Below are 25,441 nucleotides of genomic sequence, written 5' to 3'. Positions count from 1 at the left end.
CTTCGTGTTTCTGCCTCCATTGTTGTGGTCAGGCTACTTGGCTTCAATTTTTATGGAGCTTTTCCCTTCACATTTATTTTTCCTATACAAGTAATTGATTTTGTGTAGCCCTCTATGCATTGAATAAGTGAAAGCCTGTAACTGCACAGGCCTTGTTCTGTGCTCATCAAGACTTTTTGGTTTGGAACCGGCCATTTGTTACCTACTGTTTTTATGATCCCTCTTTCTGTTTCCTCCAGTTTTCATCTAAACTATGTTTTTAAAAATGCAATAAAACCATTGGCGACAACCAATGAATCAGAGATTTTTCTTGTTTTTGCTCATTTTCCTTGTGTTATGTTACTCTTCACTCATTTCTTTTCACTTCATATTTGGATGAGGAAAGATGATTGTTAATTCTAGTGCTTGGTTCCAGGAGTGTACCTAATTTAGCTCCTTTGTCCCTCAAGCTGACATGCCTCATTAAGCCCTGCTCAGTGTTGCATAGGCTTTGAAGTCAGGGACAATTGGAGATTTTACTCCAAACAGCATGTGTCTTTTTCCCACTGCCACGTTGGCTCTGTCTTGGGGTCAGGGCCTGGCATGCCCAGGCTCTGGTACAATTTCTGGTTTTTCTTCTGCATCACTGGAGTTGGGATTGAACCACTTGGAGCTAATTATCCATCTGTTTATCTCATTATTGTTTGTGAGAGTTCACTGTGCGTAAGTTGGCTGCCATGTTTCCTAGATTACAGCAAAACTACTTCAGTGATTATGGAATGCTTTGGGACATCCTGAGGTCATGAAAGATGCTGTATAAAGACAAGTTAACTTGCTTGTTCCTTAATGCCCCCTTTTTTGAATTTGTGCTCTAGTCTCCCCAGGTAAGCAGCACCAGTAGTAGCTCTTCAGAAGTTGATGATGAAGATGGTGATGATGGAGAGAGCAGCAGTGAACCCCCTGCATCTCATACGGAGGAAATGCCTGGGAAGAGAGCAGCTAGAAAGGAGGAAGTGAGGAGGGACAGTCCACCGCCATCATATCCCAGTCAGCAGGTATTCATTGCATTAACAAAAAGAGGAAAAAATATATAGTTTGAAATGTGAAATAAAAAATGATAAAAGTTTGTGGAAATAAAGTCAGTCATCTTGGTGTTAAGGTAGCGACTCATCTTTGGTCACTGCAAGGGTTAAGAAACTAGTTATGATGACAGTTAGATGTGGATTTTGGAATTCTCCAACTCAGAGCTGTGGACACCTAGCTGTTAAATATATTTACGACAGAGCAATAGCTTTTTAGACACAGAGAATTAAGTGATATGAGGATGGGACAGGGAAGTGGAGTTGAGCTGGATGATCAACAGTGATCTTGATCAATGGTGGAGTAGGCTCCTGTTTCTTGTGTTTTTATGCAATTACGTAAGATGATGGAGTAAGCAGGGAAAGACTATTTCCTGTGGGCAATGTGTCAGTGACAATGTCATCAATTTAAAATTGTCACTGAGAAATTAAGGAGAGAGATTTGGGTTAGTGGCCCTGTATATAGATGGCTGTGGAAGCAAGGGGTGGTTGCCACATGTTGTGGGGGAGATTGGAGCATCTTTTAAGGGAAAAGCAAATGAGTCTTTTGAAGCAGATGGAAGATGAAGGTATATGGTTGGAGGATGGGCATAGATACAGCAAGCTGAATGGCTTCCTTCTGTTCTGTAATTTTCTATGGCTAACTGGAAATTAGATTCTTTGTAGGACTGAACAAAACTCTGAGGAGCAAGCAAGATGAGAGTTAGGAGTCAAGGAAAATTGTGCTTAACTTGATGAGACAGTTAATAGGTTTAATGACCTGCAAACAGAATTTTGAAGAGGTGCTTTTTTAGCCACGCAGCAGATTTTTACCTCTCACTTTAGCTTTTCATACAATAGCTTAGTCAACCGAGCCCATTACTTTTGCAACTGACCACTTCAGTGTGGTAGCAACTGTGCGTTCTTGATTTGGATAATTATAAATTATATTTATCTCAATTGTCCTTATTGTAAGAGGAGGGAGGTCATTGGGCTTAGATTTATAAATAAAGTATTGAGAGGTAGGTAAGTTGATAAAGCTGTTTCTTGAGAAACAAAAAGCATGCTGAATTGTAGCCATTTTTAATGAGGGATATTGAGTAGCCAAGTTAATGGAAACATACACAAATGATTGGTTAAACTGCAGTTAAAATTGTGCTCGATTTTGCACACCTTTTAAGAAGAATGTCAAGCCAAGGGAGAAGATGCAGAAGAGAATCATGACAGTGATATCAGGCATGAAGAGCCTGATAGTTATTTGGAACTACTTGGCAAATTGGGGCTGTTTCATGAAAACAGCAAATATTAGGAGGAGTAAAAACAGAGAGTGCTAGAAAAACTCAGCGAGTCTGGTAGCGCCTATGGAGAGAGAAACAGAGTTAATGTTTCGAGTCGAATATGACTTTTTGAAGAAGAGCCATATTGGACTCAGCCTTAACTCTGTTTCTCTCTCCACAATTGCTGCCAGACCTGCTGAGTTTTTCCAGCACTTTGTGTTTATTTCAGATTTCCAGCATCTGCAGTGTTTTGCTTTTATGCTAATATTAAGAGGAGATCTGATGGAGGATTTCATATGAAGGGTTTAATAAGGTAAGTGTGGGGAAAATGATTTTGGTTGATAAATTAGTATTAAGAGAGACACAAACTTCAAATCACTACCAAAAAAAACCCAGAAGATGGTTCGGAGATTATTTTTCATTGCTGCGCAGTGTTTTGGGGATATGGAATTCCTTGTCAGAAACATTAATAGAAGCAGTTTTCATAATAGCTTTTAAAAGAGGGGAGGATAAATATTTGAAACCAAAAAATTTAGAAAGATATAGAAAAACAGCAGAGGAGCAGGAAGAAATGGAAGCTCTTTGAGCGAAGCGATCCCTCATAGCTGCAAAAGATCCAAGTGCTATTAAATTCTGTCATTCTAAGTAAAAGAAGGATTTATGGTTAAGAGAGAGTGTCTGAATCAGTCAATTGAATCATTTGTTCTCATCCCATATAGTCATCATTAATCTTCAAATATTAGCTGTTCCAAAAAGCTGGTGAGCATTTTTGACTCAAATTGGTCAATTTTAATTAATGCTATCGTCTTTCAAACCCCTCACTATCTTCCATTCCCAATGCCACCCCACACCCCCCGACCTCCTGTCCTAGCCCCAAGTATAATTCCCATCATTGCACTCATCATTTTCCACCTACATGCTAGCTATAGCTAGTCAGGCTGTTCACTGCCTCATCCATGCCTTTATCTAGGCGTAACTGTTCCATGGCTGACCTCGCCATTTCACAAACTCTTGTTCATCTAAACTTTGCCGACCATATCCTAACTTGCACAAAGCCCGTTCGTCCATCATCCCTGCACATGCTAACCTATACTAGCTCCTGATCTGACATTTGTGATTTTAAAATTTTCATCCTGTGATGCTTCATTATGCTAAAGATACTATAAAAGTACAAGCAGTAGGTGCTATGATAAATTCTTGATCCTTTTCTCAGAATAATTACTTCAGAAAGCATTTATGTAGTTAAAACTAAGAAAGTGGGCATTTATTTCTTATGAGCATTGGATCATTTGGAGGCTGTTAAATTGGGAACTAGGGATAAAGTTGTGCAGTTGTATCAATTTTGAAGCAGTCTCCCCAAATAATTTAATGACAATGGAATGAATTGCAAAGATATTGTTTTTTGTTCATGGGTAAACATCACATCATGAAATAGCGGAAGTTAGCAACAGTATAGATTCTGTCCTTCAAAGTAGTATTCATGTTCACTGTCAGTAGCATGAGGCCATTCCGACCCAATGGCATTCCCTGACCCTGGGAAGGTGCCCTCCGTGATAAAGAACCCTTCAACGACTACCACTAGTTAAACATCTTGATGCTGCAAATTTCTACAATAATGTCAGTGGAGTCATTGTGCCATTTTAAGGAAAATAATTATATCAACCAGTGTAAAAGTCTGGGAGAGAAAAAAATTAAAAAGATAAATACATCGTGTTGTTTCTGACGTCCACTCGGAGATCAGTATTTCCTTTCCTCTGTACCTTGTTGTGCAAAATTCTGGCCCTCTGGCACCAGATTGCACCTCGTACAGTAGGTACAGAGAGTTGCAGGATTTACCATGAGATTGTGGATCCTATGTTGAATCACTTGCCTTGCAAGTATTGGCTGGATGCAGTATGCCATACTTGTGCAAGTAAAACCCTGCTGCACCTCGGGTGTATGGCAGAGCTACTAGGCTGTTTTGTATGGCCTGATGCTGCACTATTGTAACCAGGCAGTTCATGATCACTCCATGTGCTGTTGGCTGCCTCACCCGCTTCGGGCATGGTGTTCTTTCAATTGTGGAGCCACTCTAATCCAATGCATATCTTAGAAGAGCATTTGATATCAGATAAAACTGCTAAAGATGTTTATTCTTTTTCCAAAGGCTGACCAGGTTCAGAATGTTTGTGAATGCCATGTCTGCAAGCAAGAAGGCTCTGGCCTGAACACATCTGCACTTGCGGCCGGGCGTCTCCCCAGCGGCCACCAGTTTTTACCCACAGAGAAGCCTTCCCATCCCGCTCTTCACCTCTATCCCCACATCCATGGACATTTACCACTGCACACCATCCCTCACCTGCCTCGGCCACTCCTCCATCCAACCCTTTACGCAACAACTCCACCGTTCACGCACAACAAGGTAAGGCTTTCCCTGCTTGGAAAGGACAGCGTTTCCTTTCCATGTTTACTTAGCTTATGCATAAGCACCTTCCTGAAAGACTTTATCTTGAAAAGTATTTGAAATTTGTGCACACAACAGCTTACATATTTGATGTGTATCATATTTAGGATTCTCACTTTCCGCTTAATACCTAGGAAGTGGCGACGCTATTGCTAACAATGTTTTGACAAGCAGCTGAAATTCCCTATTAAATATGTGGCTGACTACTGGCTGTCCCGATGGACTTGTTTTCAAGAGAAGTCTATTAATGGACTGTGCACATTTACTTTTACTGTTGCTCTTAGTTCTTTGTCATCCTCTCTCTCTTGAAAAAAATTCATCTTAAACTGAGTTTGTTGATTGTTTATTAGACTGAGGGAACAATTATCCGAATGTTAGATATTTATCTGTATAAAATGTGAATTCCTATTGGGTGATAATCATGGAATCATGGCAGCAGGGCTCCAAGGGTTGGATTATGAGGAGAGTATTTAAACTAGGCTTGTATATCTTGGAATTTAGAAAGCTAAAGGGTGATTTGTTTGAAGTTTTAGGATTTTCAAATAAATTCATTGGGTAGATGTAGAAACTTTTCCTGCTGATGGTGGGAGTTCAGGATAAGGGGCCGCAACCTTAAAATCAGAGCTAGAGCACTCAGGAGAGAAGTTAGGAAACACTTTTTCGCAAATGTTGGTACAAGTGTAGAACACTCCCACAAAAAGGTAGCCCAAGAATGTAGGACTTCAGAGCTGAAATAAGGCATTCAACCCTTTGAGCTTGCTCTGCCATTCAATAAGATCATGACTGATCTGGTTGTAGTCTCAACTCCACTTTGCCGTCTGCCTCCTGTAACCCTTGACTCCCTTGTCTACCGAAAATCTGTCCAACTCTACCTTAAATATATTCAATGACCCAGCCTCCACTGCATTCTGAGGAAGAGAATTCCACATATCAACAACCTGCTGAGAGAAAAAAATTCTCCTCTCCCTCTTAAAATGGTTGACCTCTTATTCTTAAATTGTACCCCCTAGCTCCAGTCTCTCCCACAAGTAGGAACATCCTCCAGTATTACCCTACCAGGTCCCCTCAGGATGTTTTATGTTTCACTGAGATCAACTCTCATTCTTCTAAACTCCAGCCCAACCTGTTCAACCTTTCTTCATAAGATAGGCCCTTTATCCTAGGAATGAGTCAAGTGAACCTTCTCTGAACTACTTCCAAAACAATTATATTTTTTTTCAAATAAGGAGACCAAAACAGTACACAGTATTCCATTTGTGGTCTCACCAAGGCCCTGTACAGCTGCAATAAAACTTCCCGAATCTTATATTCCATTCCCCTTGCAATAAATGTCAACATTCCGTCTGCCGTACCCATATGTTAACTTTTTGTGATTCATGTACCTGGACACCCAGATCCTTCTGTACCACCAAGTTCAGCAAGGTCTTTCCGTTTAAATAGTATACAGCTATTCTATTCTTCCTGCCAAAGTGGACAAGTTTACGTTTTCCCACATAATGCGGCAAATGTTTGCCCACTCACTTAACCTGTCTATATCCCTTTGCTGACTCTCCCTCCTCTTGACAGCTTACTTTCCTACCTAAACAAAAACAGAATTAGCTGGAAAAACTCAGCAGGTCTGGCAGCATCGGCGGAGAAGAAAAGAGTTGACGTTTCGAGTCCTCATGACCCTTCCACAGAACTGGTGCTTGATGCTGCCAGACCTGCTGAGTTTTTCCAGGTAATTCTGTTTTTGTTTTGGATTTCCAGCATCCGCAGTTTTTTGTTTTTATACTTTCCTACCTATCTTGGTGTCATCAGCAAATTTAGCTACCATACGTTTGGTCCCTTCATCCAAGTCACTGATATAGATTAGAAATAATTGAGGGCTCGGCACTGATTCCTGTGGCACTCTACTTGCTGCAGCTTGCCAACCTGAAAAAGACCCATTATTCCTGCTGTCAGCTAACCGGTCCTTTATCCTTGATAATATGTTACCCTTACACCATGTAATCTTATCTTGTGTAGTAACCTTTGATGTGACACTTTATCAAATAGCTTCTGGAAATCCAAGTACACCACATCTACAGGTCTCCCTTTATCCTCCTTACTTGTTACTTCCTCAAAAAACTCAAATAAATTAGTTAAACACGATTTCCCTTTCACAAATCCATGTTGACTCTGCCTGATCAAATTATAAATTTCTACGTATTCTGCTATAATCTCCTTTATAATGGATTCTAGCAATTTCCCTATGACTGATGTTAGGCTAATTGGCCTTTAATTTCCTTTTTCTCCTGCCTTTCTTGAATAAGGGCATTACATTAGATATTCTCCAATCCATTGAGGCCCTTCCAGAATCTAAGGAATTTTGGAAGATTATAACAGCTAATGATTTTAAATCTTATATCAATAGGTTTTTACTTGCCAATTTATAAAAGGATATGGAGCCACATTGGGTAGATGTCGTTCAGATACGGATTAGCCATGATCTCATTGAATGGCAGAATAAACTGAAGGGGCTGAATGACCTAATATGGTAGGAACAATATTGGGAGAAGCACAGCGGTTGCAGGAGAAGGCCCACAGACACCTTCTTGGGGTAACTAGGAATGGCAATTAGATGTGCTCCTGCCAGCGACAGCCAAGAAATAGTAAAAATTTGTAAGTTGAGGTTGATACTCCAGTGCAGTTTTGAACAAGTGCTGCATTGTCAAAGATGCAGATGCTTGCAGCAGCTCAGACCCTCATGCCTGTTCCAGTGAATATTAAAGAGCCCTCTGCGTCATTTAAAGAGCAAAGTGTTCCACAAGTGTCCTGGCCAGCAACCTTCCCTCAACATGCAAATCAGATTAACTGTTCAGTCATCTCGTTGCTCTCTTGATGTGCATAAAGTGACTTTTTCACTTGCTTTCATAACTGACTGCACTTCAGAGAAGTTCACTACACTTGCTGAGGCTTACGGCATTTATGATAGAAAAGAAAATGTAACCACTGTTGCAATGTAAGAAATGTGGCAGCCAGTTTGCGCACAGCTGGCTGCCACATTTCTTACATTCCAATTGTGGCTACACATTGTTTTCAGAAATGTCGTAAACCTCCAAGTGCAGTGAGGTTGACCAAAAAATCCATGTTTGTGATGTTGATTGAAGGACAAATATTGGTCAGCACACTAGGAATAACTCCTCTTATCCTCTTCAAAAGAGTGCCATGGGATCTTTTACATCTACCCAAGCAGGCACATGGGGCCCCGATATAACGTCTCGTCTGAAAGACAGCATCTCTGATAGTGCAGCACTCGCTCAGTACTACACTGGAGTGCCAACTTTGATTTTTGTGCTCAAGCCCTGGAGTGGAACTTGAAGGAGGAACCATGTGACTTGAATGGAGAGTACCACCAACTGTGTGCAGCTGAAAGTTACGACAAGACGTTGTATGAACATTTTTTCTCTCTTTATAAGGTATGTGTTTTCTCTTTAGAAAAAATACTACAGAATGTGTTTGATCAGAACCATTATCATTTATACCAGTCTTGCCTCTCCGCTATGAAGCCCAGAATAAATTGTAACACCTTTTGATATCTTCTGAAACTGGTGAGAATGAAGTCTTGTAGCCATCACTAATTTTTCAGCCCAATAACTAGACGGTTAACTGTTCAAATCCTGACATCCAACTTGCAAGAAGCTTCAACATGCAAGTTAGAGAGCGGTGTGCCATTCACATGATAATTATTTGTGGAGTGAATAATTATAACTGTAATTTTGCTTTGCTTTGCAGGCTCTTCCATCAACCCCGCCTCCCAATCATACAAGCAAACATCAGGTGTTCAATGCTTCCCTCCAGGACCACATCTATCCAAGTTGTTTTGGTAGTACTGACTGGAATAACCCGCTCCTTACGTCCCACAAATTGGCAAGTCTCTGGGGATCAGAATTAATAAACGGGGACAAGCCATGGAACCCTGCTGCTTTCCTACCTGAAACATTATCTGGTAAGGAGCAGCTCTTTGCATTTCAGTGCACTTAAAAAGAAACCCTTCAGCACGGTCCTGTGAATTGCTGCTGCTTGACTGATTATTAGTGTAATTTTGAATATAATGCACATATTTTGAAATTTCTGTACACTGTGTCTGATACCTTCACACTAGAAATTTAATATATCTTTTTCCTTTTTAAATATTATAGGCAACTGGATGGGGGCAGTGCGTCAGACACTGTCCTTTATTCTCTTGGCCCTGTATTTAAATCCAGCCCTGGCTGATGGGTGAAAGTCCCCGAACTATAAGGATCATATGCGTGCTGAGTTTATGAAGTCTCTGTCTAACTCCTATAGGCATTTGCCTACAGCACAAAACTTTAGCACTAAAATAACAACCTTAGTAAGAGAGAGAGGGGGGGACCCAAGACGACTGGTATGGGAAATGGAAGCTGGTGGCAGTCTTGCAGCAGTTGGGTGCTTGTCTGAGGCCGAGATGTAATCTGCATCTAACTTTGTTATTCCTGACCTGGGAAGGCTTACTCTGTATCTAGCTCTGCTATTCCTGATCTGGGAGCACTTGCTGCTGACTAAATGCCTGAAGTGAAATGTTTCTTTACCCGACAGCAAAATCTACAAGATGGGTTTAGACAAAAGGGGTGATGAGTGTATGTTTTCCAGAACCCTTGCTGTATGGAATTTGGTCAACTTTCCTTCTGCTTGTATTCACCACAAATAGTGACAGATTATGAAAAGAGGGTTCATCTCATCAGTGGTGATTCTAGCCACCAAAGGTGGTGTGGCCTCATGCACTGCCCTCAGTGGAGATGGGAGAATCAACAATAAAAACAGCAGTGTGTGGCTGGGAGGAAACGTTGATAACTTCTTCACCAATTCTACAAGTCAACCAGGCAAGCTGCACAAGACCATGGTTAACTGTGATACCTCATCAGGCAAATTTAATTAACCCATTTAACACTCTCGTACAACCTATTACCATTGCTCCCAGGGAACTTGTCGAATCATTCTCAAAAGACTCCACTGTACCCATATATAAATATTCATTTTTCCAGAAAATGAATATTATGTGGGAAAAGCAATTGTCCTGGATTCCAGCCTACACCTTTATCAGCCTGTTAGGTGTCTGTCCCATCACTAGAGAAAAATAAAATGAATAGATATCTTTTTAAAAAACTGCAAAGTAATATTAATATGACCAAAGCATGTGCGGAGAGGGTTTGCAATGTTTACCATCTATATTTGTCATTGTTTCACAGGTGATATGTTGGGGTCACCACTCCCAGAGATTAGGCCTGAAGCACTTCCTCCCACAACCAGCACAGACACCACTGTCACGGATACAAAGGAGAAAAAGCCCGCATCTAGGAAAAAATGTCTCTACAACCCCCCTCCCTCGGTGGAAACAAACAAAGTCATCATGGCAACCTCCTCAGCCACCTCCTCTGTCTCATCAACAGCCACTACTGTGCAATCTAGCTCCAATCAGTTTAAGGTTTCATCCAAAAGGCCTACATCACTAGGTAAAGCCAGCCCACTTTCTGTAGTTTAACTTCAGGTGGAGTTAGATCGTTCGACATGTTGAAGTTATACAGGTTTTCTTTATCCAGTGTATGTTCCAATGTTTTTAGAGTTAAATAATCAGTCATTACAGCACAGAAGGAGGCCATTTGTCCCATTACGCCCATACTGGATCCAAGATTTAATTTTTAATGATTTTTTATCTTGTCTAGTATAGATTGCCTTTTATTTTCCCTTTTATTTGTTCCTAGTTCCCTCCTTTCTTGAAGTGTTGATCACTTGCTAGGGTTCCATTTCCAGAAGTGCTCGGCAAACCACCAGTGCCTTTCCCAAATGGTTACTCATCATATTAATTTTGACAACTGGAGCCTCTATAGTTAAGTCCAGTGCTGCCCTCCTTTGACTGTAGTATAGCTTAGTTACTCAGAAGCTGAATGAATTGATTCACTGCAAAGGGCCTGTAAAGTGAGCTACAATAATGCAGCCTTGTCAAGACTAGACAATTAGATATGTTGAAAGGCACACTATTTACCCTTTGTATCATGTGCAGCATTTTTTAAATGTATTCTTTCATAGGATGTGGGTGTCCCTGGCAAGACCAGCATTTGTTGCCCATCCCTGATCGCCCTTGAACCCTTTCAGAGGGCAGTTGAGAGTCAACAACATTGCTGTGGGCCTGGAGTCATGTGTAGGCCAAATCAGATAAGGATGGCAGATTTTCTTCACTAAAGGACATTAGTGAACCATTGGGTTTTTACCACATTCAATTATAGTTTCATGATCGCCATTACTGAGACTAGCTTTCAATTCCAGATTTTATTAATTGAATTAAAATTCCACGGGCTGCCTTGATGGGATTTGAACCCATGCCCCCAGAAGATAGCCTGGGCCTCTGGATTATTAGCCCAGTGACTTAACCATTACACCACCAGGTTGTCAGCTGTGGCTCTGTATCAGAACGTTTTGGGTTCAAGCCCCACTCCAGAGACTTGAACGCAATCAAAGATGACCTAGTGAGTGCACCACTAACTGTTGTGCTATCAGAAATGCTGTCTTTTAGTTCTTGCATTAAACCAAGGGCCTGCCTGCCCTCTCGGGAGGGTGTAAAACGGCCCATACCAAAGAGCAGGGCATATCTCCGCGACGTTCTAACCAGTATTTCTCCGTCAACCAGTATCCCTTCTATTTAAGAAAAAGGTCTAGCTATTATTTTAGTTGTTGTTTGTGGGAGCTTGCTATGCGTAATCTGGCTACCACGTTTCCTATGTTGTTTGAGTGGCTATACCCCAGAAGTAAAATGTTTTGGAACATCCAGGCATTGCTAAAGACTTTTTTTTGTTGTTGTTGAGTGACATGGTGTTTGGCCTTTGTAATGTGCACTCTGGAGTAACCAATATGAGGCTTGCTTGGCAAGGGTTACAGCTAGCGCTCAATGTGAGTGCGCAGCCTTTTTATGAATATTTTTTTCCATTTGTGGGGAAGGTTGATCTGGCTGGCTGCTTCCCTGTGAGTGGAACAAAATTTGTTGTATGTTTGAGAGAAGACAGCTTGACACCTGACATCACAGGCTGCATGCATTGTAAAAATTAAGCTTCAACTCAGTGGCATCCTAATTATTAAGCTGCAGTATCTTGGGAGACGCTTTCTCACTAATTTATCATTGTTACAGTCAGGGTGCATCAAATTTGGTTTAGTACTGCAGCTCAATATAAATTGTATTTCCTGTTAAGTTCACAGTTGCTGAATGGAAATAGAATCTGTGAACATTGTTTCAGTTCCATTCAGCAAATCCGTGCTGTCGCCAGGATTTTACTGAAATCATAATTTTGGCATCTGCCACCAACTCCACTCCCTTGCCATCGATCTACTCTGGTTTAACCATTCACAATACCTGATGAAGAGTCACAGATATGAAATATGAACGCTGTTTCTCTCTCTCTAAAGATGCTGCCAGACCTGCTGAGTATTTGCAGCATGTTCTGTTCTTATTTCAGATTTCCAGCATTTGCAGTATTTTGCCTGTGCGTCACAACATTTGGATTCTGTTTGACCCTTGCGCCCACTGTCATTAAAACCCTCAGAATAAGGGCTAAGCCATTTAGGACTGAGATGAGGAATTTCTTCACTTAGAGGGTGGCGAATCTTTGGAATTCTCTACCTCAGAAGGCTCTGGAGGCTCAGTTTTGAGCATGTTCAAGTCAGAGATCGATAGATTTCTAGTTAGTAAAGACATCAAGGGTTATGGAGATAGTGTGGGGAAAATGGCATTGAGGTAGATCAGCCATGATTTAGTTAAATGATGGAACAGGCTCGAGTGGCCGAATGGCCTACTCCTCACATGTTCCTTGAATGTACCTTTGCCACCTATAGACTTGACTACTGTAGACATTGATAAAGAAAAATGAACACTTTTTCTGCACTTCAAACTGATATAGCCTTTAAAAGTTAGTAGCGCAAACCTTTTAAGAAAAAAAAGCAAGCTTTATTAGATAATCAACAGTTGCCACCTACAAGAAACTAAACCACAAGCACTTGCATATTCATTTGATTCAATTCTTATTCACGGGGCCTGAGAATTGGTTACATTTGGTCAGTGATTTGTTGTCAATTGAGCAAAGTGGTGGTCGTGTTGAACAATAGACAAAAGATGCATTAGTGCCGAGAAAAATGTAATAACAACCGAGCTAGTAAGGATTATGGGGCAATTTCAACAGCAAAAGTTTTTAAAATTTATCCATTACAATATGTGTTGCAAGGGGGAATCTGGTGCGAGGACAAAGTCAACAACTTTTAATTTGTTCCTTTGTCTCCAACTTCCCCAAGTCCCTCGTCATCTTTATAGTTTCCCATTGTCGCGTACCTGAAGCTGGGAGTAAATTTTTTGGATGGTAAATTTTTCGGTGGCTGCCACGGTACGTTCCCTTCTTCAGCTAGTAGGCAGGAGACTCAAATCAAATATTGAACACTGGTCTATGCATTGCGTTTGGCCTGGCAAAGCCTTGGCGAGAAATATCCTATTGTGGAAAGTAGAGCTGAATCACATTAGAAACAGGAGTAAGCCATTCTGCCCTTTGGGCTTGCTCTGCCATTCAGTTTGAACATGGCTAATTGCAACTCAACTCAGTTTTCCTGTGGCGAGCGGGAGGGGATCAGGCAGGGAAGCGGTGAGCGGGAGGGGGTCTGGCAGGGAAGTGACGAGCTGGAGAGGGCCGGACAGTGAAGCGGTGAGCGGAACAATCTTGGAGCGGATAAGGCCACTCCATTGACCCTAGTGCAAAATGGCGCTGAAGTGAAAGTCCCAATGCCAAGTGTGTATACCGGCCCTATGATACATGTGACACTAAAGTGAAATGAAGTTGAATGAGGCAACTTAAGATGGGGACTTAGGTCCTCTTGTTCTCACTCTTAACAATAGGGAATTGTTTATCGGTATCTATTCTATTAAATCCGTCTAACATTTTAAACCGAGTGACCATTGCCTGATGCATATAGCAGATAGTCTAAAAAGTTGCGATGCAGGCTTGGTGTCACTTAGAAAAATTGCAAACTTAATATGGAAAGCTAATGCGAAGCTTTAGTTTTACTGACATAAAATTTGTTCAGTTATTTTGTAATGTTTTCTATTTTTTAAGTGTTTCCATAATTGAAGAAATATGTTGACTCAAAGCTGTAATACACTGGTGTTTACATTTCCGATGGTGGTGACCCATCCGTTGACTTCCTTATGCGTTTTGCTTTTGGCACAGGTGAAGTATTCCACAATTTAGGTAAAGAAGACCACAGACATCCAACACCAGTTGCACCTAGGAACAGCCCCACAGGTTTAACATCTCTTCCATCTCTCACACCCACGCCGCTGTCCCCTGCCTCTGCACCTCACATGCCTAACCTTGTGACTTCGCCTTTTCCAAAGACAGCTTCAACCGCCCCAGGTTTTGTTGATCCCCATTCTGGGCTCTGTCCAACTTCAACTGCACCCCCTGCAGCTACTACAGAAGGTTCAGTGAGTGCTTCAGCCAGTGTCTGCAGGTGAGTACATGACCAGTGTCTGCGACTGTTCAGATTATTTATGGTTTCAGGCAAGTGTTTCTGTTTAATATGTCATGTGAAGCAAGTCTGGAACAAAATGAATCCAAGATTTATATATATTTCATGGTGAATATTTTGGAATGACTGCAGCTGAGTCACAATGGTGTGAAAATGTTTCCCAATGTTGACCATTCTGTGTTGTAGCCACTGATAAACACAGGCTGGAAGTAGAACTGGTCCTGATTCTATTCCACTAGCTTACCTAGAAAATTTGGTCATCATTTAAGCCCTGATGCCCAATATTGGTAAGTCAGCCATCTGAGTAAATATTATAGACTGGTGCTGCCGTGCACTACCGAGAAGTACTGTATTGTTGGCGACACTGTCCTTCGGCTGAGATGTGAACTTGAGGTCGCTTCTGCCTGTTCAGTTGGTTCAGGTGAATGGTGAACAATCCTCTGACTTCATTTGAATCAAGTTCTCCTGATACCCTAGCCAATGTTCCTCTCTTACCAAGCACCACCATCAATTATGGCTCTGTGAGATTGTGCTGTGCTTTAATTAGTTACCACATTTGCCTACATAATTCCTTGTGCACAAAGAAATTTCTGAGACACCTAAGTTGCTATATAAATGCAGTCGGACTGGAGTTAACTACAACATCTACGTACAGAGAAAAGTCTCCCAATTGCTTTACAGGGCAGCAAAAGGTATCATTGAACAGCAAACAATAGAATCGAGAAAGCTAAAGGTTGGAGCAAGTGAGAGAGAGCTATGATTGATGAGAAATTGTAATTCATGGAATAGGAATCAGTAATTGAACCTTCGGAAGCAAGCTCCTCAGGAAAATAGTGTCTCTTGATAAGTAGGAATGAGAACTCCTTAGGGATGAATCCATACTTTTGTATTCCTTTCCCTTCCTATTCTCGTGCATCAAGTTTAACTCTGGAGTAACTGCTTGTTTGATGCTTTTGTAGTGACCCAGACTGCGAGGGACACCCGTGTGAGAGTAGCAATGTGTATGACCATCAGCAGTTTGATGGTGAAGAGAGTCAAGACGAAGACAGCTGTTCAGAACATAGTTCTAGTACCTCAACGTCAACCAATCAGAAGGAAGGAAAGTATTGTGACTGCTGCTACTGTGAATTCTTCGGGCACGGTGGGGTGAGTGATTCTTGCTATTGCAGGGGTCAGGGTGGGGTGGTGGTCGCGGTCTAGCACTTCAACTAGAGCAACTGCTTTTGCTTCCGATTATATTCCACATACATGCATACCTGCGCCTCAACCTTTCAGAGGACCAGTAGCATCATGATGCTGTACATTGCCCCACAATGCGAATTATCCCACAGGATTGCTATTGCCCCTTGAGAATTAAAGGTGCACTGTCTCATATCACTTAAGAGTGAACTGCAGTGCTGAAGCAGTCAATGACTAACTCAGATGTAAGAGTAGAGAAAATGTTTTCACTTGTTGGGGAGTCCAATACCAGGAACCATAAATATAAGAAAGCCATTAATCTGATAAATTCGGAAGAAATTTCTTTACTCAGAGTGCGTTAGAATGTGGAATTTGATTCTACAAGGAATTGTTGAATGATAGCATTAATGTCTTTAAGGGGAAACTAGATAAGCACGAGGAAGAAAGGCATAGAAGGATATGCAGATAGGGTGACATGTAGAGGGGTGAAAGGAGGCTTCTGGAGCTTAGGCACATGAATGGCCCAGTCGTGTCAAATGACTTCTTTCTGTGCTGCACGTTCTGTGAATTCGCGTTAAATCTTCCACATCACTGCCTCGGTCGTAACCTGGCAGAACAAATCGCCTCTTCATTGGTCAATTTTTTTTATTTCATCGAATTCAGCAACAGGCAGGAAACCCAGTCTTTCAGATTCCGGTCCAGAAAGGTGTTGCGTTCTTAACTGAGTTGCTTCAGATCTCCACCTGTGCCAGTGTTGCAAGGTGACCAAGGCTGGGAGCTGAGTATTAAAGGGTGTTTGACATTTTGGAAGATAGAAAGCTAGGAAAATGCAATGGGGTAGCTCTGTTAATTAAGGTTGACTGTACAGTAGTGAGAGATGACCTTAGCTCTAATGAGTAGACATATAATCCATTTGGGTAGAGATGATAAGTAGGAAAGATGAGAGTTCACTTGCGGGATTGGTTTATATGCCCCCTAACTGTACGATAGAGTATACGGGAAGAAATAAATAGGGTGTGTACGAAAGGTGCTGCAATAATCATGGATGACTTTAATCTACATGTAGATTCAGCAAATCAAATTGGCGAAGGTAGCCTGGAAAAGTTCATGGAGCGTATTCGGGACAATTTCTTAGAGCCGTACATTGGAGTAATGTGCAAGGAGCAGACTATTCTAGACCTAGTAATGTGTAATGAGACAAGATTAATCAATAACTTTGCAGTAAAGAGCCTCTAGATGACAGTGATCATAACGTGATAGATTTTCACATTCAGTTTGAAGATGAGAAGTGTGGGTCTAAGACTAGTGCTTTTAAGTTGAATAAAGGTAAAAAGGGTATGAAATAAGAGCCAGCTAAAGTGAACTGGGAATCTAGATTAAAAGTTAGGACAGTAGAAATCCAGTAGTAGACTTTTAAGGAGATATTTAATAACTCTCAACAAAGACTTATCACAGTGAAAAAGAAAGGCTCTTTGAGAAGGATGCATCATCCATGTCTAAATAAAGTAGTAAAGGATTGGATCAAATTGAAAGAAAGACTGTACAATTCTGGGCAAAGATTTGTGGCAGGTCAGACAATTAGACAGATTTTAAGAACCAGCAAAGAATGACGTAAAAAAATGAAGAGGAAGAATTAGATTGAGAAAAAACTAGCTAGAATATAAAACAGTAAGCTTTTACAAGAATTTAAAAAGGGAAAGAATAACGAAAGTGAGCGTGGGTCCTCTCGAGCAGGAGACTGGGGAATTAATAATGGAAAACGACATGGCAGAAGCGTTGACCAGGTATTTTGTGCCTGTCTTCACTATAAAGGACTTAGAAAACTTCCCAAAGATACTTGAAAATCAAGAGGAGAAAGGGAGGAAGGAATTTAGAACAATCACCATCACCAGGGAAAAAGTAACTAAAGGCTGACAAGCCCCAGGACCTTGGGTCTCAAAAAAAAAGTGTCTGCAGACAAAGTAGAGGTATTGGTTATAATCTTCCAAAATTCCCTAGATTCTGGCGGAGTCCCAGCGGATTGGAAAATAGCAACTAGAAAGGAGGGAGACAGAAAGCAGGAAACAGTAGGCCAGTTTGCCTAACATCTGTCATAGAGAAATCACCAGAATCCATTATTAAGGAGCTTATAGGAGATTACTTAAAAAATCGTTATGGCATCATGAAGAGTCGACAAGATTTTGTGAAAGAGAAATCGTGTATAAGTTCTTTGAGGAAGTAACAAGTAAGATGGACAAAGGGGGAACCTGTAGAAGTGGTGGACTTGGATTTCCAGAAGGCAATTGATGAGGTACCACTTCAAACATTACTGCACAAGATAAGAGCTCATGGTGTTTGTGGTAATATACGAGTGTGAATAAAGGATTGGTAGCTAACAGGAAGCAGAGAATAGGGATAAGTGGGTCTTTTTTGGGTTCGCAAGCTGTAACGAGTGGAATGCCAAAGGGATCCGTGCTGGGGCCTCAACTGTTTACAGTCTATATCAATGAATTGGATGAAGGGACTGAATGTATGGTAGCTAAATTTGTTAATCACACCAAAGTAGGTAGGAAAGTAAGTTGTCAAGAGGAGCTGAAGAGTCTACAAAGGGTTATTGATAGGCTAAGTGAGTGGGCAAAAATTTGGCAGGTGGAACATAATGTGGGAAAGTGCCTTGCCTCGAAGAAAGAAAAGGAAAGCAGTATACTGTTTAAATAGAGAGATTGCAGAACTCATGGTAGAAGAGGAACTGGGTATCCTGGTGCATGAATCACAAAAAGTTAGTGTGCAGGTACAGCAAGTGATTAAGGCGGCAAATGGAATGTTGGCATTTATTGTAAGGGGAATGGAATATAAAAGTAAGGAAGTTTTGCTGCAGCTGTGCAGGGCCTTGGTGAGACCACATCTGGAGTACTGTGTCCAAGTTTGGTCTCCTTATTTGAAAAAGAATATAATTGCATTAGAAGCAGTTCAGAGAAGCTTCACTCGATTCATTCCTGGGATGAAGGGCTTATCTTATGAAGAAACGTTGGGCATGTTGGACCTGAATCCATGAGAGGTGATTGTACTGAAACATATAAGATCCTGAGAGGGCTTGACAGGGTGGATACCGGGAAGATATTTCCTCTTGTGGGAGAGACGAGAACGAGAGGACACAGTTTCAGGACAAGAGGTCGCTCTTTTAAGATGGAGGTGAGGAGAAATTATTTCTCTGAGGGTCAGTAGGCTGTGGAATTCTCTTCCCAGAAAACAGTGGAGACTGAGTTATTGAATATATTGAAGGCTGAATTAGATAGACTTTTGATAGACACAGTCAAGGGTTATGGGGGTGCAGTCAGGAAAGTACACTTGAGACCACAATCAGATCAGCCATGATCTTATGGAATTGTGGAACAGCTCATAAGCTCCTTTGGCTTATTCCTGCTCCTATGTGACAGTCCTCCAGATTGCCACCTGGGCAGTGAAGACAGAAATTTACCTCATCATACTCCAAGCACTGTGCCTAGAATATATACATCTAAACCAAGTCTGGCATGTTACTTAAGGCCTGACATTGTCTGCTAGTGATTTTGAAGAACCCTGAGAGATATATCAAACATGAACTGTGTCTGCAGAATTTCCAGAGGCTTGGAACATTTCCCTATCCATCTCCTTGTCCATGGAATTACATAGTATTTACAGCACAGAAACAGGCCATTCAGCCCGTTAGGTCTTTTTGGTATTCATGCTCCAAATAAACCACCTTCCGTTTTACCTCATCTACCTCTATCAATATACCCTTCCATTTCTATCACCCTCATGTACATATCTAGCTTCCTCTAAATTACATCTGTGCTATTCCCCTCAACTATTTTGCGTGGTAGCAAGTTCTGTATTCTAACTATCCTGAATAAAGTTTCCTATGATTTCTCATTGGATTTAATAGTGACTGTATTATATTTGTGGCCGCTAGTTTTGGACTTCCCTGCCAGTGGAGACAACTTTTAAAGATTTGTTATGTCATCTCACTTTTCTGGAGAAAAGCCTACTCAGTCTTTATATTGGAGTAGTGCTCGTTATTCAGGAAGCCAATGAGTGACGCCACCCCCCACTCCTCCCCTTCCCCCTTTAAAAAAAAAGGTCTGCGTTTACACCAACAGTAGCAAGCATAACTTTATTTCTTAGTGTGATCAGATGACTTCCCTATTCTAAATTTTGGTGAGAGTTGCTAATATTAATATTGTGCATATAGTATATTATCAGTTTTATTTAAACATTCTTAATATAAGGTGGGGAAGGTTTGTGTAGACCTGTGCTGTAAATCCTACATCAATTTGTTCTGAGCTCTGTATCTCTATCCACTTCATTGGATGGAACAAAGTGACAATTGCAGATTGATCTCGGAGCCTCACTTGAGCAAGGGAATGGTCAAAGTAGTTTGGGTTGTTGAGGATCATGCTGGCTACGTCTGGCAGCTGAACCTGAAAACCAGAAGAAGAAACAATGCTGAATACAAATGCCCTTCCAACTCAGTGTCAGAGGTTTGTGAGTTCACGTCCATTCTGGGACTAGGCACAACTGTCAAAATGCTTCCCTGCTGCAGGTGCAATATTTGGGATCATATGGAGGTTCTATCCATTAACGTTAAAAATCCCATGGTGCATGTGTATTAATTCGTGGTGTTGTTTGTGTTAGCTTGTGATGGTGAAAATGTGCAGTTGTGTGTGTTCAATCTCTCTCTCTTCTCTGGAATCTTTCTAATTAGTATTTGGATATTTGTAACACAGTTTATTTAATCCATAATTTATGTTGTGTTTAAAAATGCAAGTTTTTTCACAAGTATTTGGGATTGGCTAATTATATCAAATTAAAGAATTATAATGTAGCAATTAAGCTCTGATTAATATGTCTTATTTTTGGGTGGAATCAATATGAAGGAAATGTAAAAAACAAAAAACTGTTAATGCTGGAAATCCAAAACAAAAACAGAATTACCTGGAAAACTCAGCAGGTCTGGCAGCATCAGTGGAGAAGAAAAGAGTTGACGTTGAAGACTCGAAACGTCAACTCTTTTCTTCTTCACCGATGCTGCCAGACCTGCTGAGTTTTTCCAGGTAATTGTTTTTGTGAAGGAAACGTAACTCATTCTTTTGAGGACTAAGAATATGCACAGTGTACTTAGTCCTCATTTTGTCTATGTGTACGTTACTTTTTTTTTTACATGGGTACTGTTAAGAACTGTAGAATTTGACAACATTCTGGAGGCCCCAAGGAACCGTGATATCAGCTGGTAGTTCACAGATTGTCTCTCACAGGCGCATTGTGTAGACGGCAGATCAGAAGTGACCAGTTTTCTGCTCCCTAAGGCACAGAGGTCAATTTAGGACTCATGCCATCATCCCTTTTGCAGTCAGCTAACTTGGCACTTAGCAGAAATTGAGCTCGGAGACTTCCTGCTCCAGATTGCTCAACTACTCACTCTCTTAATCAACTAAGTTGTCAGAGGTCCACCAAAGGTGAAGCGGTTTTAAAAGGCATGCAAACGATACAGTGCGGTTTCTGTGCTGGCTTCATTGCAACGACTGGGAGGAATTTTGTTCCTTCACAGCTGAGAGCCAGTGTGGTGATCCTGCCCTTGGAATTTTCTGTTTCTTTAACAAAAAGAGTGCAACAAAGAAAATTGACATTGCAGGCTGAAAGCCTTCACGGTTTCACTTGAGGCAGTAAAACATTACAGACTGTATCACTTGTCCGATTTCCACAAACCAACAAAAGAATGGAACTTTTGCTTGATGAAAAGTGCGGTTGTGTGTATTTAATCTCAATGCTCCAGATTCTCATCAGTATTTAGATATTTGTAAAGTTAATGGAAGCAGAGGTTAGGACAAGTTGGCCATGGGTTAGTTTACAGCTGAATACTTCCTGTACTTTAGTTGTTTTGAGGAAAACAGTTATTGTATAAAATGTCCTTGTGATGCAGGGTTTTATTTTATTTTTAATTTTTTTCCCAACTCGTCACTTTCCCCTGAAGGTGGTGGTGACTACTTGCTGGGGTTAGTTCCACAGGCACTCCTGTGGTGCCTCACCAAGAGGCCATTACTCATTTGTGGCCTTTACCAGCAGTGATTCAACTGTCAAAGCCATTGTAATTGAGCATGAGCTGTTGTGTTCATTGCAACCACATGTATGCACACTAGAGAGATTACCAGATAGAGGTCGAGTGGGAGTTTTGAACTTTCCTAACTTTGCTGAAGGGTTGGAGGAGGTTGGTGAGGGAGCAGGCAGCTCCAATGCCAATGCAACATCTTTAACATCACCCCAAATGAGTTCGGCTAAATTGGGAGAGAATAAAACCAGGCAACAAATTTACATCCTGCTTCCAAAAGCCATTTTTCTACCTCCTTTTAACTGCACAGTTTTTTAAGCCATGCTTTGTTCATAAGTTCGAACACAATATGTACGAACAGGTGGCTGGTAGTAATTTGCATGACATAGTCTATGGTTCTGTTGAAGGGTCATGAGTACTCGAAACGTCAATTTTGTTCTTCTCCACCAATGCTGCCAGACCTGCTGAGTTTTTCCAGGTAATTCTGTTTTTGTTAAGAGTTGTGCATCTGCTGTTTGTTGCATTGACAGGTGCGATCTTTGACACAGCAGTATTGATAATATGGTTCGTTTTGCTAGCAGCTGCAAAAGCAATAAAGTTTTATTGCCAGATTGTTTTAATGCTGTGATTTTCAACTGCAAAGTGGTTTAAACTTGCTGGATTAACTTTGTTTACTTCTGTTAATTTGAGCCAATAACAAAGGTGGCCTGCAATTGACTGTTATTGCCCATGTCTTTCAGCCACCTGCTGCACCAACGAGTAGAAACTATGCAGAAATGCGGGAGAAGCTACGTTTACGGCTCACAAAACGAAAAGAAGAGCAGCCAAAGAAAGCAGACCAGATCCTCGAGAAAGAGCAGATAGTAGATCATAGAAAAGTAGAAGACCTATTACAGTTTATAAATAGCACAGAATCTAAACCAGTCAGCAGTTCGAGGGCAGCTAAACGAGCACGGCACAAGCAGCGAAAGGTAAGAGATTTCTCCACACTACAGGTTGGAGAGAACCCCTCCTGTACAGTCAGTTTACACTGTACTGAATTAATTTGAAGGTTATGATGCAGATGGGTAACATGGTTGCTTTTGGTGTTCAGATACACAGCAATAAATGGTCACGTTTCACTTGTTTGTTTAGATAAATATTAATTGTCATATGAATCAGATTTGGAATACGGGCTATTGTGCTTGTCCCCATTATGATACAGATACTTCAGAATCTAGAGAAAGAATTGACCATTCAACTCTTCAATATTATTCCATCCTCAGGCCAAATATCAAAAACCTCCTTCCCACGCCACCTTGATATCACCTCTTTTGGGTGCAGTAAATTATTTTTCCAGATTCAGCCATGAAAGTAAGATGTTAATATCTTCATAATCCTCAAACTCCCTTCTTAACATGTGTTAATCCAGCTTCTTTTATGTAGATGCTGTTCATTCCTAAATAAATAGGAAGCCCTGAGGGTGGCAAGGGCACAGATTGTATTCTGGGTTGGGGACTTCAGTGTCTATCACCAAATGTGGCTTGGTAGCATCACAACTGACTGTGCCGGCTGAATTCTGAAGGACATATCTGTCAGACTGGCCCTGCGGCAGGTGGAGGGAATCAACAAGGGGAAAATCTACTAGACCTGATCCTCACCAATCTACTCATTGCAGACGCATCTATCTATGATAATATAGGTAGGAGTGACCACCATACATTCTTGTGGAGATGAAGTCCCATGTTCACATTGAGAATACCCTGCATCAAGTTGCATGGCACTACCACCTTGCTAAATAGGAAAGATTCAGAACCGATCCAGCAGCTCAAAACTGGGCCCACAGCTCCAAATAGAGGCCATCAACAACAGCAGACTTGTATTCAGCCACTATCAATAATCCCATGGCCTAGCATATCCCTACAGATACAGGGCTTTCAGAAGAGTGTGGGGGCAGTGATTCTAATTTTGGATTATTCTTGTAAGCCGGCACAATAGGTTGAATCTTTTTTTTTTGTTCATTCATGAGATGTGGGCATCACTGGCTAGGGCAGCATTTATTGCCCATTCCGAATTGTCCTTGAGAAGGTGGTGGTGAGCTGCCATCTTGGACCACCACTGTCCATATGGTGCAGATACATCCACAGTGCTGTTGGGGAGGGAGCTCCACAATTTTGAACCAGCGACAGTGAATATATTTCCAAGTCAGGGTGGTGAGTGGTTTGGAGGGGAATTTCCAGGTGGTGGTGTTCCCCATGTATCTGCTGCCCTTGTCCTTCATGATGTTAGTGGTCATGGGTTTGGAAGGTGCTGTCTGTGGTGCCTTGATGAGTTCCTGCATTGCATCTTGTGGATGGTACACCCTGCTGCCACTGTGCGTCAGATTTAAACATTTTTGTTTTTAGGCCTGTGGGTTTTGAGAAGTGGTTTATGTAGCAAGGAGGTTGAGAACTCCAAATGGATTTTGAATTCTAGAAACAGAAATTTTTAGGGACATTGGGTTCATCATTTAACAGAAGAAATAGGGAGAGGGCATATAAACTAAATGGCACAATTCTAAAAGGTGATCTGGGGGTTCATGTGCTTAGACCTTTGAAGCTGGCAGGGCATACTAGAGAACAGTTAGCAAAGCAAACATCAAATGGAAAACAAAGTTTGTGGCATTGCTGGTTTCTGTGATAAAAAGCAAAAAATGCTGGAAATACTGACCAGGCCAGGCAACATCTGGGGAGAGAGAAACAGAGTTAACTTATCAGGTCTCTGAGCGTGCTTGCCTCAGTAAGTCATTTTCTATAGACTTAACTTGAGAATTAGACCCCAATTCTTCACCTCTGTTAGCTGGGTGGGAAACGTATTTGAAGACCTTAAGGACTACAACTAGGTGAGTAGCACACCTTTTATAATAGCGACAAAAGCTTTAGCTCAATAAACTTACTGCTGTTTTCCTCCAGCAGGAAGAGAAGGCTCGACTTGAGGCTGAAGCCCGTGAGAGAGAACAGTTGCAACTTCTGGAGGAACAGAGGCGGCGGGAGGAGGAAGAGCGGCTAAAACAGGAGCTGCAACGGCTTCAAGAGCTGCAGCAAATCAGATCTGCCAAGAAAAAGAAAAAAGAGAGAACGAAAGAGTCCCAAAAAAGCGAGTGCTTTCTACAAAATGCACGGCTAAAGGAAACTGCTGTGGATCTAGTAAATGATAACAGCAAATCCCAGCAACCAGACACTGTAGCAAAACCTACCAACTCTCCACCCACGCAAGCAAACAACAAAGAGGAGCAGAGAGCGATGCCAGAACCTAGTACGACACAGCCAGTACCAGCTAACGGGAAAGACCCCAGACTGCCCCAGGCTCCATCTCAGCGGGAGGCAAAGGCCAAGCAACCAGAGGCCAACATCAGCCCAGATCCCACACTGGTCCACAATGAAGTAAACAGCAAGCAGAAGTTAAAATCACAGGTGGTTAAACAGAGTACTGAACGGCCTTTGAAGCCAGCTGAGGGTTTCAGACCCTGCGAGGTGCACCAGAAAAGTTCAGCCAAGTGTCAGGCAGAATTGGGGGCACCCAAACCAAAGCTGTCCGAATGCCAAATGGTGACGGAGCAGAGAAAGGAAGAGAAGAAGGGAGTTAATGGCAACGGGAAGAAGCTCAACCATGTGAAGGAAGACAAAGTGCCGGTAGTGTGCGAATCTGCCCCTTCTAATGATCAGCAACAAGTTAACAAAAACACTGCAGAATCGCCCCAGCCCAAAGGAAAGACCAAGAAAAACAAAAAGAAGAAAGGCGACAAGTTGAACAACTCTATTGGTAAGTTTCAAAAGGCTTTTGTAAGATGCAACGTCAAAGATTACTACATGGGATAAGAACATATGGTGTAAGTGGTAAAGTATTAGCATGGATAAAGGATCAGTTAGCTAACAGGAAGCAG

At 41.5% G+C, this 25,441-nt stretch overlaps 1 protein-coding gene across 1 annotated transcript in view; it reads left to right on the top strand.

Annotated features, from left to right (window-relative positions):
- Nucleotides 1-25,441, top strand: part of fam193a (family with sequence similarity 193 member A) — a 241,280-nt gene that overhangs the window by 199,590 nt on the left and 16,249 nt on the right. Inside the window, exons 13-20 of the mRNA XM_041186547.1 lie at nt 855-1,034; nt 4,461-4,715; nt 8,514-8,727; nt 9,989-10,252; nt 13,997-14,279; nt 15,257-15,443; nt 22,281-22,511; nt 24,474-25,320. Of these exons, the coding sequence (XP_041042481.1) occupies nt 855-1,034; nt 4,461-4,715; nt 8,514-8,727; nt 9,989-10,252; nt 13,997-14,279; nt 15,257-15,443; nt 22,281-22,511; nt 24,474-25,320 (2,461 nt within the window). The remainder of the gene's footprint in view (nt 1-854; nt 1,035-4,460; nt 4,716-8,513; nt 8,728-9,988; nt 10,253-13,996; nt 14,280-15,256; nt 15,444-22,280; nt 22,512-24,473; nt 25,321-25,441) is intronic.

Source organism: Carcharodon carcharias, chromosome 4 (assembly GCF_017639515.1).
Source record: "Carcharodon carcharias isolate sCarCar2 chromosome 4, sCarCar2.pri, whole genome shotgun sequence".
Lineage (NCBI taxonomy): Eukaryota > Metazoa > Chordata > Chondrichthyes > Lamniformes > Lamnidae > Carcharodon > Carcharodon carcharias.
The sequence above is the reverse complement of the archived record's forward strand: the minus strand, read 5'-3'. Positions and strand labels throughout refer to the sequence as shown.